General features: G+C 36.7%; 1 protein-coding gene across 2 annotated transcripts in view; it reads right to left on the bottom strand.

Annotated features, from left to right (window-relative positions):
* LOC143375977 (peroxidase) overlaps nucleotides 1–15,949 on the bottom strand; it is a 65,316-nt gene that overhangs the window by 10,785 nt on the left and 38,582 nt on the right. For both annotated transcript variants that reach the window (XM_076825726.1, XM_076825727.1), the window contains exons 4-5: nucleotides 15,159–15,352; nucleotides 1,702–1,878 (exon numbers count right to left, since the gene is read on the bottom strand). In XM_076825726.1, the coding sequence (XP_076681841.1) occupies nucleotides 1,702–1,878; nucleotides 15,159–15,352 (371 nt within the window). The remainder of the gene's footprint in view (nucleotides 1–1,701; nucleotides 1,879–15,158; nucleotides 15,353–15,949) is intronic.

The raw sequence follows: 15,949 nt of genomic DNA, 5'->3' as shown, positions 1-15,949 counted from the left end.
TGCCTATAACTTCGGGAATTTTACGAATTTCAACAAATCCTTTCAAACCCGTTTTCCTAAAAGGTTGAACATTCGAAAAATGAAATAAAAGAAAAATCGACATTTAGACCAGAACCTCCCCTTAATATCGAACAACTATTTTGTCACGCGGTTGAAGTTTGTCACCAGAACCGTGACGGTGTAAATCGATCATAGACATGCACCACTAGCATGCAGTTAAGTCCGCAGACTTGAAACGCGACGGATGAAGACCGCGGTGAAACCTCCCCGTGTGTGGCCAGCTATTGTCATCTAAAGAATGAAAAAATGTTATTTGAACGATCGAATTGCATGTATCAAAACACGCAGTTTTATCTGTGACCGATTTATCCAACGTGATTTGTCTGTGAACTTTCGTTGTATGTTAGTGAGTATTTGCAGTGTTAATCCGCCGCAGACTTTGATCGCAGGTTTGTCCGGGATGGATAAAGACCGCGGGGAAACCTCCCCGTGTGTGGCTAGCTTTGACATTTTTCAACCGCGTTGACAGTCTGCAGAGAAAAGTCCAATTTACACGAGCAAGGGCATTTATTGTACGAAAACCCCGTCGCTATTACGTGACGATCAGTTTTTTTCATTTAACGATGTGGTTCTATTGTTTTTATCAACATTTCCCCAATTTTGTACACTGAAAACATGATTTTTTCAGTGGTCCGCCATTTTGTAATTTTTTGCGATTTTGACTTTTTTTGATCGCCACGTAATAGACGTAGGCTTCTAGTTTCTAAATATTTTTGTCTTTTTTAATTCGGATTAACCATATGGCCTGGGCACTGTCAAGGGGACAAGCACGATTTTGCCGCAGCGCACATTTTAACGAAGAGTATACAAGAAACGGATTTATGAATTTGATTGAAAAAAATTTTTTCTTACTCTTCGATGTGTACATTATTAACTATACTAAGCAATAGATTGATTTACTTGCGTTGTTTGGTTGAAATAAATTCCCGAAAACACCCTTACATTTCGGGCCGTTACTGTGGTCTGCCCCCTTAACTCGGCGCGAGGCGCTACTGGGTAAAATTTACCACAGAGGCGCTAGTTGCGAAAATATGAAGACTGTTTGAGTTTTTGTTAGAATTTTTTAAAGAACTTTAATAAAGATTTTAAGATATTTCATAAATTTTCTTTTATTCTTAAAACACTGTACTTTAACATAAACATTACAAAGTTAAAAAAAATTCTGAAACCGTGATTTTTTACGTTTCAATTTTGGGTATTTTTGACCCGGTAGCGACAACCTGTGTTACAATATGGGGTGCGCCCTCCGCCGGGTTAAGGGGACCCACTTCATCAGGGCAAGCTGACACCCTGGCCAGTCCGCCACTGTTTATGAAAACGGTTTGTAAGTTTATATTATTGTTGGTTTGCTATCAAAAGTATAGGGTACATTCAGCAATGAAATATGAACTGATTAAGGAATTTTGTAACGAATTACACTTTCTGTCTAACTTACGTAAAGTAGAGAAAGTCCATTACGTGGTAAATGGTTAGGAAGGATCAGCCTTGGATTGATTAGTGCGGGCTAATGTGTGTATTCATGTCAGAACTTCAGAGTTTCAAGGAACGTTGAATAGAGGAATGGAAGTAATGAACAGTTACGGTACCGTACACAAATTGTACTGCGTGTAATGAACGAGCATCCTAAGAAGGCATACTTACTTGATTGAGTTGTTCCGTCAATCATAGCCATGTCATGGGTAATAATTTGTCCCCATTGCATCGCTGCCAGTGTCCATACGGGGTCGTCCACATCGACGTTGGGAAACAGTGTGTAGCTGACCAATCGAGAAAGTGGTAAATCTGCTCCAGTCACCGATCTCGTGTGTGCTCGAATTCCTGCATAAATCATATTCAGTATATACTAGCAAATTAAGAGGCAACAGAAAATAAATGAAAAGTTTAATTATACGACAAATTGGAGAGCATTCAATGTTCCTAAAATCTTATTGCTGGTTACATGCAGCAATGTTATTTTCTTACTCTGATGTCTAACGTAACATTTTAATGAAGATCTCTATACTTAATACATTAAGTCAGTGCATAAATTTGTTCGTTCATCGTTCACCCTTCGTGGTCACACGGGGTGTATTGTACCCCATGAATAATTTTCGAGTTAAAATGTCGTGTCTTTACGACTTCCAAAGGGGATTTATCGCAAGAAAAAAAAAGAAAAAAAATTAAAAAATCGCTTTTTCCCACAACCGTAGAAAATCGCTCATTTTCAACTACAAATTTTATCATATCAAAATTTACAATTCTAGAAAAAGACTATTAGACCATGACTGCATAAGTATTACGAACGTACAATTATCACTGAAAAGTTAAAAGATTCAAAAATACGAAAATGGTAACTCAAAAAATGACGCTGGGGTGCAGTGAACCCCGTGTGACCAATTTTGTAATTTTAAGAAGGTGTGACCACGAAGGATTAAATGATGTTAGTTGTACAGAAATGTCTTTTTTTCAACACCTGCATGAAAATGGGTGTTTTTTTTACGCCTGCTGAGCGGGAGCAAAATCACCAATTTCAGACGTATTCGCGTTTTCTACTTTTCTCCCAAGGGGAAAAGACTTTACGCGCATGCGTATTCGCAATTTCTTACTTTGCTCCCAAGGAAACTAGAGTTTGGCGTTACCCTGTGGTATGAAGATGCATTTGTTCGACTAATCATTATCGATCATGTGTAGGGCTGGGACTATTCGAATAATTTAATATTCGAATATTTTCCAAGTATTCGGATGCTACGAATAAACTTCGAATATTTGAGTATTCGAATGTTATTATTCGAGTATGGTGTGAAGTGGGTCAAAATTAGCTTACAAGATTTCACCCTGACAAATGAACCTAAAGAACTTGATTTATAATTCACACCATACTATTCGAATATTTAAGTATTCGAATACTAATCGAATATTTAAGTATTCGAATACTAATCGAATATTTAAGTATTCGAATACTAATCGAATATTTAAGTATTCGAATACTAATCGAATATTTAAGTATTCGAATACTAATCGAATATTTAAGTATTCGAATACTAATCGAATATTTAAGTATTCGAATACTAATCGAATATTTAAGTATTCGAATACTTAAATATTCAAATAGTATTCGGATACTTAAATATTCGAACAGTATTCGAATACTTGGATATTCGAACAGTATTCGAATACTTGGATATTCGAATTATATTCGCCAAGTAATTGAGCAACTGAAGTATTCGAATATTCGAATACCGAAAAATTCGACAAATAGTCTCAGCCTTAATCATGTGTATTTTGTTGCGAATCGCTCAGCAGGCTATGAAAAACACACCTTTCATGCAGGTGTTGAAGAAAGTATTTATTATTCGTGACAGATAGTGTCGGTTTATTCAAGGTCCAACTGACGCGCTGCGGCGTCTCAGAGTTTCCTCTATAGCAGCATTGAAACCAAAGCAAGATGGATGGAGTGAGTGAGCATTTAAATCTCTTTCTAGGAGACCACCGTGCAACAGGCCACAGGGTGGACGGAAAGCAGAGTGAGGTCTGAAAGACCACGTCTTCACTCGATGGGATCAACGTAAGGAACAACTTTTGCTATTGAGCAGGCCGTACCCGGTCACGAATTATAGTTACGTTCTCGCAACCGGGAAAACCCCTACACCTACCTACCCGTAAGGTTGCCAGCAGCAAGCGACGCACCAGGAGAAAAACGGTCACCCATCTTTCCCCGGTACGCGCCCCACGATGTTTAACTTCGGTGATCGAACGAGAATCGGTGTTTCCATCGCGGCCACCGCCGCTGGCTATGCGTGACAAGGGAGAGACGCGATTTTGCCTCGCGTGAAATGCTGCCATGAAACTTCAGGCTCTTCGAAATCGCTTTCTTCCCTCCCTTGTCACGCCATGTATTATTACTTGTGCTTTTACTAGAAAAGTGGTGAAAGGAGTCACACAGGTAATCAAGGAAAATACTTTGATTAAAAGAATGTAATATTTTTTTATTTTTAATAAAGACTTTGGTTGAATAAAGCGAACGAAGTTAATAGATTAGGAACTACTATTCTCTTCAGTAATAATTATTAATATAAATAACTGTTGAAAACTGTAATGCATCAAGTTGAATTATAATATTATAATTTTTTCCGGATATCCGAAACTTCAAGTACATACAAGATAAAATAATGGCACGTGCCTGACGTTACTGAATTGTTAAATCGTTAAAAAGGAAAGCAAAGTAAAGACTTTATTTCAGAAACTTATAAAATAAACTTTTCTTTTGATATATTAGAAAAGTAGAGGGTGATTGGTGATATTAAATTTTAAGTTTCATAATACTTCAGTAGTGATATCGATACATTCTATTCTAGTTCTTTTCTTTCTACAGGCTGTATATTTAATTACATTCGTCACTGTTGCTGTAAATAACACGAACCCCATACATTCTACTGCATTTCTAAAAATCTCAACGATTACGAAACTTGTCCCTAAGGAAATAGACGCGATTGTATAATAATACGTGACAGGTTCATTCATCACTCTGCCATTGGTATTTCTCTTCATCACGATTCGACGTTTCCTTACCCAGGTACTTTCCCACGTACAGACTAGGAACGTGGACAATTTCAGCATAAACACAGATATCGTTACCAAATATGAAACCATGCACTTATTAATGTTTATTAATAAATTATTACAGATGATTGCATTACAGAGAAATGCAAAATTCTACTTTTCCCAACTTCTAATATTTTCGTCTGAATATTTTATCCTTTATAAAACTTCTTACAAAGTTAAAGTATAATTCTAACTATTAACTGTAATAATTAAAGCAACACTATTATGGCATGGTTAATTATAATACATACAGAATCTACGAATAATGAAAATAATCAAGCTTAAAAATCAATGACAATATTACTAAAAGAATAATCAATAAAAAAGGCAATCAAAAAATTCTTTTAGAAATGTTTTGCCTCCCTATGATTTCAAGTAACCCACGTTCTGCTGTATCTGCCAATGCTCGATTTCCTCGCAGGAGGAAGGCAAGGATTAGAAGGTGGTAAGGTCGCAGGAATGCCTGCAAAGTGGTTCCACGTGTTCGCAAGCATTAACGTGACATCGTAAAGTTTATAACATAGGAGGCAAACTAGTTCCAATACGAGCGCATAAATCACGTTTGGCTGTATTTACCCTGCTCAGATCGAGGCAAGTTTTCTATGACAGCGGTTATTTGTCTTGGGAGACGTTTACTGCAGCAACAACAAAGTTTTATGACCTCGTAACCATCGCAGAGAAAGAAACTTAAGTAGAAGAAAATACATGTGTACTTGTATAAGTGTTTGGCGTGTATCGTATAATGCAAAGTTGTTATTAATAGTTTGACAGTCGCACATTTGGGAGCAAGCACTTCTGAACTGTTCCTTGACCTAAACTTTTAAATCTAAGTATATTTTTATTATTACTGAAACATCTTCACTGCATACTTGCTGTAGGAATATTCATATAACTTCATTTACGACCGATTTCTTCACTTTCAGATATCTGTGTAGCGTGCGTAGCAGCGAATTTTCGAGCGGAGTAGAAGGCGACTAGGTAAGGTCATAAAGTTCAAGTGAAGGTTTCGTGACTGTTGGATTTGCCTGGCGACGAAACCTCCCTTGTTCTCAGGGCCTGGGTTTTTTCCAAAAGTTGTGCACGTGGTACGCGTTGCCTGCGATTCTGAAAGGAACGCGACCGTTGGGCATTCGGCTAGAAGGACTCGAGTAGAGCGGTTGTTTTTCGTCCGCTCGATATCTTCTTTAAAGTAGTTTTTTTTGGTCTTAAAATAAACCATATTATTTGTTGAGTTTATTAAGTAGTGTACCTTATTACCACCCTCACGTCCCTCACCTCATCTGCCAGTCAGAGTTATCTGGCAGATATCTGGCACATGCCTATTTCTTCAGCTCCAGTCTAGAGTTATCTGCCAGTTATCCTCCGGTCAATTTGACCAGAGGTTCGGGTACCGGATAGCTGCTGGAACTGCCAGTTAGTGCGTTTTGCAGTAGTGGGGGAAATAGGAAATGTGAAACAGAGAACAGGGTTATGCTTGTGGACTGTTCTGGACGCCATTGTATAGTTTGCGACGCCAAGCGATTTTAGTTTTGTTGGAAAAGGCGCTTCGACGAAAAAATCGTTTAGAAATGGAAGTGATCATGAATATTAACGTTTTCGAAAATTTAGAAAAAGAGAACAGGGTTATACTTGTGGGCTGTTCTTGACGCCATTGTATACTTTGCGACGCCAAGCGATTTTAGTTTTGTTGGAAAAGGCGCTTCGACGAAAAAATCGTTTAGAAATGGAAGTGATCATGAATATTAACGTTTTCGAAAATTTAGAAATAGAGAACAGGGTTATGCTTGTGGACTGTCCTGGACGCCATTGTATAGTTTGCGACGCCAAGCGATTTTAGTTTTGTTGGAAAAGGCGCTTCGACGAAAAAATCGTTTAGAAATGGAAGTGATCATGAATATTAACGTTTTCGAAAATTTAGAAAAAGAGGCCTACTTTACTCCTACTTATCAAAAACTAAATTTCTAACATTACTGTTACCATGGGGAAAAGAAAAGTACGATGTCATTATTAAAAACCATGGTTCTTTATTTGAATAACAGTTTGTACTCTTTTATTTTTAATTCTGCTTCTAAATTTTTAATGGTTAATTTTTTTTATTCTTTTTTTGCCTTCGACATCATCTATTGCCAATTTATGAATAACTTTTTTTTATTTTTTTTTGTTGTCGATCCTTCGACACGTGACTCTGCAAAAACGAATGACAGCTTCACAATGAAGTTGCCGCTTTACCGTTTTTGCGGCGTTGCCGCGTCAACCTTTCAGTCAGTTAACCATAGGATCCAAAAGCGCGAAGAAACGCGCTACTGCTATCTGGCAGATAGTATCTAGCTGGCCGCTAGCTAACCGGGACTTGGTCCAGAGATGAAGAAATAGGGCGTTGTTCGCATTAATTCTCAGGGGCGGGTTTAGAGACTTGGCGCCCCTAAGCTAACAAGCACTGCCGCCCTTTCCGTGAAATATCATGAAATATTTTAATTTGGGAGAGTCGAGGCAATTTTAAAATTAATTTAATATGACAATTCACATATGAGTTATTGCTAATTTGCTATATGAAAGAACAATGCGAATTTCCTTCCCCCAAATTTCCCCGTTTTAGGCTGCAGCCTACTTGCAAGGGAAAATCCCGAACTCGGAAATTCCAAAAATTCTGAAACTTTGTGAATATGCAGGGGATTTCCTCCTGATTACAACGCAATTCTTGTGAAATTAACCCCTGAAAATTCGGCTGTTTTCCGATTTTGTGTTATAACTCGCGATAGAGTAAAAGTTTCAAGACAAAAGTTACTTCTTTTAATTAGATCTATCATTTGGTAATAAAAAATTATTTTACAGTTCGCGAATTATAACAAAAAATCGGAAAATGACCGAATTTTCTGGGGTGAATTCCACCCCCTTAGAGTGAATTTGGGTAACAAACAAAAATTGCGTTGTATTCAGGAGGAAATCCCCTGCATATTCACAAAGTCTCAGAATTTTTTGAATTTCCAGATTCGAGATTTTCCCTTGTTAGCCTATATGCATCCGCCCCTGTTAATACTTGAAGTGGCATCGACGTGTTTTCACGCCGTGGCGTGTTTTTACGTCGTGATTTTCTGGAAACCATCGAAAATATTGTTCATCTACTAATAAAAATGAAAGTTTCTATATTTTCCATCCTCTGTTCACGAGAATATTACCAAAGAGCTGGCGAGGTTTTTCAGTTAAATAAACAACCATATTATAACCAATATCTTCGCAACAGATTAATATAATCACAGGGTCAACACCTTTGTCTTTAACAAATTGGATGTTCAACCTTCTTTTTGTATCTCGCATTGTTTTCGAGTAAAATGCAGCGAATGCCACCAGAATATAACACTTTATCTATACAAATAAAAATGTAAATGTTCGTTTGTTCAAAATCTTAAATCTCCGCAAGTTCTTCACCGATTGCTTTGAAATTTTTACACAACGTTGCATTCGAATACGCGCGTGTTTTTATATACCTACTATTACATGGATGTCACACCTGTGACAGATAAAAACATGATTTTTTGAAAAACAGAGCCACCGCAACGCGTGGCCGGGTACAGCTAGTGTATAATATAAACATAATACTGTATATACTATATTTATCTAAAATATACACATATTGAATAGCATGAAACTGGTGTAGAGCATTAAATACGATAATGCAATACTTTTAGTTTCCCCGTTATAAACTCGAGTAAAAATATTAAAAATGGAGGCTGTTAAATAACGAGATAAAGCAAAATATCGTTAAAACTTGGCACAATGTATGAGAGTAAAGTAATGAAAAAAAAATCGAATTCAAAGTGTCGCAAATTATTTACAGTGGTGGTGAAAAGAAAGTTTCAAATTGGCTGTGGCAATCTGAAATACTGTTGAATAAAACTTCTGTAATCACTTAAACAGTGTCTAATACTCTACTTTCACAAATCGTTATGGAATTTCCTCCTTTCGTCGTGATTGGGAACACTGTTTCTTTTTCATCTCCACGAACCGATTAGTACTCACACCTTCGCGCAGAAAATTATAGAACACTTACCCACAAAAGAATCACGTAACATGCATTAAGGAAGCACGCCGGGATTTTTTTTCGGCAAAATTTTATGAACCCTTTTTCCACCTATGAATTCTTGCATTATTAAACGTCGTTGCCTGCAGTAATGCGTTATAAATAGAATTCTAAAAAAAAAGAAAAGTAAAAGGCACGCGGATATTCGCGTAATCGATAAAACTGTTATCGAAGCTAGACTTTCTGAAAAATCGTAGCGGACTGGTTACTTTTATTCGTTATTTTTTTTATATCTGTAAAATAGTGCCAAGTGGGGCTCTATAATTTTTCCTTCATTTCTTCTTATCTCTGTCTTCGATGGTGTCGCATGGAGTTACTAAAGACAGAGATTAAACACTGTTTTCACTCGACCTAACTGACTGGAAAGCTAGGAGCGCGAGTGAAGCCGTATTAGTTTTTTTTCCCTTTCTACATATGCAGCAACTTTATTAGGAGCGAGCGCAAAGAGAGTAGACAACGGAGGAGTTTTTGCAAAATTTTTTCATTTCAACCAATAGTATGCAACTGAGTCAGGAGCAAAGGTATGGAACGAATAATGAATACATTATACGCGATATTATCTCCGCCCCTGCAGGGCACAGCAGTGCAATAGCTGCAACAATGTGTTGAAAAAATTTGGATTGCCTTGTGCGATTTATTGTTCTACATTCTCCATCGTTTTACGTCACGTTTTTTAAGTGGCACGGAAAGTGCTGCGTGTCTGAGACCTTGCATTTTACGGTGGTAGAAACGTTTCTACCCTAAACGTATTTCCTATCGTTTTTGCGTTGGTGCTGGGGTTGCCAATTTTTTTCTCAGAAAAATATAGTAGGTACTTTACGACCAAATGTGATAAGGAATATAGTAGGTACGTTGGGAAAAATATAGTACTTTTCAGAAGAAAGAAACACTACATTAAAGCAAGATATTAGTTTTTAAATTTTGCATTATTAATTAATTTATTGTCTCTAGCAAATATGTCAAAGGTTTGATTGCACTGAATGTCTGAATTATCATGTGTATGAGGAGCTCATTTTTTATGAGAGATAGACAGGCTCTGTTTCTCTCTTTCCACCCCTTCAGTATAGAAAAAATCCTCTGTGTAAAAGCAGAAGTGGTAGGAATTGGAAGAAAGTATGAAATTATTTTAGATAAATTTTGACATCACATCATGGACAACATTTTCTTTAAGTCCCATTCAGAAGTTTAAAGTTTAAATGCGCAAATTGAAATTTTGGTGTTGCCGTAGAATAAAAGAATAAGTAAGAATTGTAGAATTTTATAGATGAATCGGAAATATAGTCTTTTTACATGCTATAGCTTTTTCTAACAGTGTATAGTACACTAGACGAAAATATAGTACAATACTATATGTGTATTCTAGTACGGTTGGCAACCCTAGTTGGTGCTGCCACCAATTGCATGAGAAATTTTCTTGTCAGGCATCATCTGAAGGTCAAAGTGTCCTGTATAAATAGAACGACGATAATAGAAACGTATGGTTCTATTAAGAAATCTAGGGGTGGCATTGAAAATTTGGAAGCAAATAATTCCAAAAAAGTGTACTGTCTGAAAGTTTTTGATCTCTCTCAGTAGAAGTGTCCAAGGTGAAGAAAATTTCAAACTCTTCGCTAGATGCAGTATCTGCATAGTAATTAAGATGATTTATCTTTCTGGTTCACCCTCTGTATAAAATGAATAATTTGCTGATAAATCTACATTTCTTCGTTAAATGGAGGAGGCCTACCTGGAACGGTCAAAACAACAAGCTTCTTTAGGAATATTTTCTAGAAAAACCGATAAACTTTTATTATTAAACATTAGTCTATTGGAAAGAGCACACCTTACGGATGCTTCAGTATTTTTTGTGATAGAAAGTATTGAAAGGTTTGTGAGTTATAGGCGATGCCCGGGAGGCCCTTTTTTAAGCGCTTTGCGGTGACAACTGTAGCTCGGTGCAGACGCATCCAAAAATGAAAATTCGATTTTTTTTTTAGACAATATATAAAATTATCTAGGCGCTATCGGGCCCGTTTTTTGGAAAAATTATTTTGAGGCAAAATGGCGGCTGTGCAAAGTCGAAACATCGATATTTGCAAAAAAGCTCATTTTTCGAGTGTAAAAAAAATCTAGTCACAAAAAAAGGAAAAGCTACCGATAGCGCTTAGATTTTTAACCCTGAAATAGGCCTGCAAAGCCTCGAGTAAATCGGTTCATTAATTTTTTAGTTATGCGTGTCATCGATTTTGAAAACATGATTTTGAGGAAAACGCGTTGAACGTTTTGGGTCTGAGCGCTACACCGAGGAACACCTACCTACTTACACCCGCACAACTTTGTCAATTTTGGTGGGGTTATCTTGACACTCTCAGGGAATATTTTCAAGATGTGTAGGTACCTCAAAAAAATATAAAAATCGACAAATCTGTTTCTCGAAAATTTCTAGGTAGGCCTCCCTCCTTAAGGAGGTTCGATACCTCACTTACGGGGCAGGCGGAGAGAGGGGTAAGCCTATGCTCATACATGGGAGCTCTGCAGTGATACCAATCTTAGATAAAAAAAAATTATGCAGACAAAAATGTTATTTAAATGTCTATTCCTAATAAAATTATTACTACACTGTTTGTTTTGGAATTCAATTAAACAAAGAGTATGTTTACTGCAGCTAGAAACACAATATTTTCATTAAAAGTAGCGTAAAATATGCGAGTGAAATGCGGCAACGTCGCTTTGCATCCATCTTTCTTTCTCTTTCCATCTCACACTTGTGGCGTCCTTTTGCGCGTTCTTACTGGTTCGCAACAAATTACTAAATACATATTTACAGCTTGGTAATGTTTTTACAAATTTTTACTGTATCCTTTGTACAAGTATACACTGTATAGATGACTACCCGGCGTACAGCGTTGCCACGTTTCAAACAGTCCCTTCAGGCAGTTCCAAAAACACGAGCACATTGCTGTCTATTTATTCAATTATCTAATAAACCGAACGGTTCACGTCGAATTTTCTTTTTTAGAATTTCATAGGAATACTTAAGCGTTTCATTGCAACATTTTTTAGGACCTTCTCACTATTTTTGAGGACTCTGTGTAACATTTTATAGGCTTTGTATCGCTTCTCCCATAACAGTCTATGTATAAGAGCGGAACTTTGATTTCAATTTTTTCAAAAACCGTGCGGTCAGTCGACTTGAAATTTTGACACAATGCGGACTGCACTTTGAACATTAGATTAAAGCACTTTTCAAAGATTTCTCAATACTTCTTCTGCGGTATCGAACCTCCTTAAATCTGTAGTTCAATTATAGCAAATCTGAAGTTAAATAATGTTACAAGCATCAAATGTTCCATCTTCCTTTAAAATTACGTCGTAATTTAATTGCGCGTGCTACCTTTACTTCGACCTTCACCTACGCAGGAAAGGTGATTAACAATGTTGTAATATTTCCTTAGCCTAAGGTGACCACATATTTTGCATCGCAATCCGTCTAACGTGTCCGCAGCGGGCAACTCCGATCCATTCTATTGTGCTGAAGCGAAGCGGAGCGTGACGATTTGGAAAACGTAAGTATCCACCGATCGTAAAAAAAATGAGTGCATATTATGAATCGCTAGCAACTCACTTCGATGCGCATTCTCGGAACTGCTATTCAGTAGAGCCTCTATTATTCGGATGCTTTGCTATCTAAACAGCCTGCTATTTAAAGTTTTTGTTAATTTGCGCCATAACGAACTTTGAAAAAGTTCGTCGTAGCGCAACGAATATCGATCGCCCTGCATAATTGTTTATACCTGCCGGGCAAAACCTTGGCTAGGAAGTGCGCGTTAGAATGAATGGAATCAAGTCGAAGACAGTGAAAGTCCACGTTCTGTCAATTTTATATTGGTTACGGAAGTAACGTTTGTATTGTGAATAGGGGAAACCTGTGACAAAAGTGATTGGATAACGTACATTTTATGGATTATGTACTGGAGAAAGGTGCAACGTGTTTCCGTTTGCAATTATTTCAAACGTTTCTTTACCAGCTCGTTCCCTAGTTTGAGTGTTATATTTCCGAGGCATTACGCAGTTATTATTAGGTATATAATTATAGGGTGTTCCAGTAAGGGGTAAGGCTTTTGGGGGCGGGGGTTGCGAATTTCTTATGTTTCCTTACGGGGGGGGGGGAGTTAGGTAGCGTCTTACGTAATATTTTTTAATCTAATTTTCAATAAATACAAATTCTATCATTAATATTCCAGAAAAGTAGTTTTAGTTTAAATTTCAAGAAACCGAGTTAAACGAAGTATATAAAGGTTTAAAAGAATTTTAATAACTGAAAAAATTAAATGTAAAAAATATTACGTAAGAAGGGGGTTGCAATATCAAATCTTACGAATACTTATACTGAGGGGGGGAGGGGGTAAGAAATCGTCCTTAAATTACGTAAGGCTTTTGGGGGCGGGGGTCGCGAATTTCTTACGTTTTCTTACGGGGGGGGGGGGGAAGTAGGTAGCGTCTTACGTAATATTTTTTAATCTAATCTTCAATAAATACAAATTCTATCATTAACATTCCAGAAAAGTAGTTTTAGTTTAAATTTTCCGAAACTGAGTTAAATGAATTATATAAACCTGTAAAAGAATTTTAATAACTGAAAAAATTAAATGTAGAAAATATTACGTAAGAAGGGGGTTGCAATATCAAATCTTACGAATACTTATACTGAGGGAGGGAGGGGGTAAGAAATCGTCCTTAAATTACGTAAGGCTTTTGGGGGCGGGGGTCGCGAATTTCTTACGTTTTCTTACAGGGGGGGGGGGGAGGAGTTAGGTAGCGGCTTACGTAATATTTTATAATGTAATTTTCAATAAATACAAATTCTATCATTAACATTCCAGAAAAGTAGTTTTAATTTAAATTTTCCGAAACCGAGTTAAATGAATTATATAAACCTGTAGAAGAATTTTAATAACTGAAAAAATGAAATGTAGAAAATATTACGTAAGAAGGGGGTTGCAATATCAAATCTTACGAATACTTATACTGAGGGAGGGAGGGGGTAAGAAATCGTGCTTAAATTACGTAAGGCTTTTGGGGCGGAGGTCGCGAATTTCTTACGTTTTTGTACGGGGGGGGGGGGGGTCAGGTAGCGTCTTACGTAATATTTTTTAATCTAATTTTCAATAAATACAAATTCTATCATTAATATTCCAGAAAAGTAGTTTTAGTTTAAATTTCCCGAAACCGAGTTAAATGAATTATATAAAGCTTTAAAAGAATTTTAATAACTGAAAAAATTAAATGTAGAAAATATTACGTAAGAAAGGGGTTGCAATATCAAATCCTACGAATACTTATACTGAGGGAGGGAGGGGGTAAGAAATCGCCAAAATTACCCTTACGTAATTTAAGGACGGCCCCTAACAGTAGTACAACCGAGAAGAGGCTGATCCTTCATGCAAGAAGAAATCAAGAATTTAGAATAACAGGTTTTTACGACTTTCGATTATTGAGAAAAATCTCTTTAAAAATCTGTGTGGTATGCATTTGATTTTTTCATCGAGTCGTGTAATAACAAAAACTTGTTCTGTGAATAACAAGCATTGAGAAACCAACGGCACAGATTGTTGCAACATTCGAGTAATTAGATATGTATAATAGTACTACATTGCTGAGTGCAGAAGTGCACAGCTCTGTATGTAACAACGTGAGTAAAATTTTAAGCAAATTGTTTAATAAAATTCACCTTAAAACGTAGCTGTTTTTATCCTTATTTATAATACTACATTATCGTAATTGAATACAGCCTAAGCCTTATAATGGGCTAATGCACTCAGGCTCGAATATTTTTCAAAATTATTCTTCTTGATAACGGAAGGTTGTGTAATAAAATTTTATTCTACATTTTCTACTCGGCTGTGCTACAATTACTGGGACACCCTGTATGTATTTAGGTTTGCATTCTCTCGGTGTGCCTGATCGAAGAGATATCGCCTGGTCAACAGTGACGAGGTTAACCGCCTGTGGTGCCTCTCCTAATTTATGGATTTCGACCCTCGAAGGGGTTGGAGTATCTATTAAGAAGTGCGAAATGTCCCGTTTCCGCATTTCTCATCAGATCTCTGCGAAAACGGTGCCAATCGATTCCTTATGTTTCGCCGATGAAAATAACACCAAGAACGACACAATTCGGAGCATAATGAAGAAAATTACATGAAAAATTGATTTGCATAATTTCAAGGTAACTTCGTTGAAAATAGTCCGATTTGCATGATATTTGGTATGATTTTAATCGGAAAAACACAAGGAATCCATCGGTGTCACTTTCATATCGATACGATAAAGAATTTATTTTTATTATTAAAAACATTTTTATTAGACAACTGCTCACTTTAAGCATTCAGTGGTTTAAGGTAGCTTTTCTATATTTAAAATTTTTTAATTATTTCCTCAAAATAAAAACGTGCAATCTTACCGTCTGCATAGTTTGCAGGCAAAAGGCGGCCGTATCTCGTGTTCGCCATTCCCCAGGTGGGGTTGCGAAGATTATTGCAGGAACCGTCGTACGAGCGATGTCGCGAATTTTCACAGGCTCGCGGGAAAGTGTCGCCACACATGATTTGCTGATGGATGTTGCTGGTCAGATTTTGGCCGAAACCGAAGGAGTACCTTGAATAATATTTAAAGTACATTCAGAGACACAATTTAATTACTTCCTGTTATGTGGTAACTTGCATTGGAACTAATTATTAACTCGTCTAGTAGCAATCTTTCTTTAATTACGAACATGTCATTGATAAAGTGATTTACGTAAACATCACTTATACAAGTCAGATTTGATATAAAATAAGATATATCTATATATAATAAGAGTACAATGCATGGCAATATTGTAGGTACAAATCATCCTACTCAAAAAGAAGTAGAATAGTAAGTAAATGTATGCTTTATTTATACATATTTATCATTCACTCTGTGGACAAGGGTGAAAGCACACCCCAAGCTAATAAAAGCGTAAATAAAAAGTTAGCGAATGGAAAATTTCCCAAGTATTCTTTTAGGAATGCTATCTGTGATATTTTTCACAGAGAATTTCATAAAAATTTCATTGAAATCGCTGAATTTCAATGCAGTAGTAGGCTTCAAAGGCATCTGAGCGCTTAACCGCGTACAGGGGTGCATATGCACCCCGATATTCCCCATACAAAAATCAATTGTTGTAAGCAGCTGCGTTAGTATTTTTCTACAGTGTGTTTTGTATTTACA

This window comes from Andrena cerasifolii, chromosome 13 (assembly GCF_050908995.1).
Source record: "Andrena cerasifolii isolate SP2316 chromosome 13, iyAndCera1_principal, whole genome shotgun sequence".
NCBI classification, from domain to species: domain Eukaryota; kingdom Metazoa; phylum Arthropoda; class Insecta; order Hymenoptera; family Andrenidae; genus Andrena; species Andrena cerasifolii.
Note: the sequence above shows the minus strand (reverse complement) of the source record. Positions and strands in the feature narration are given on the sequence as shown.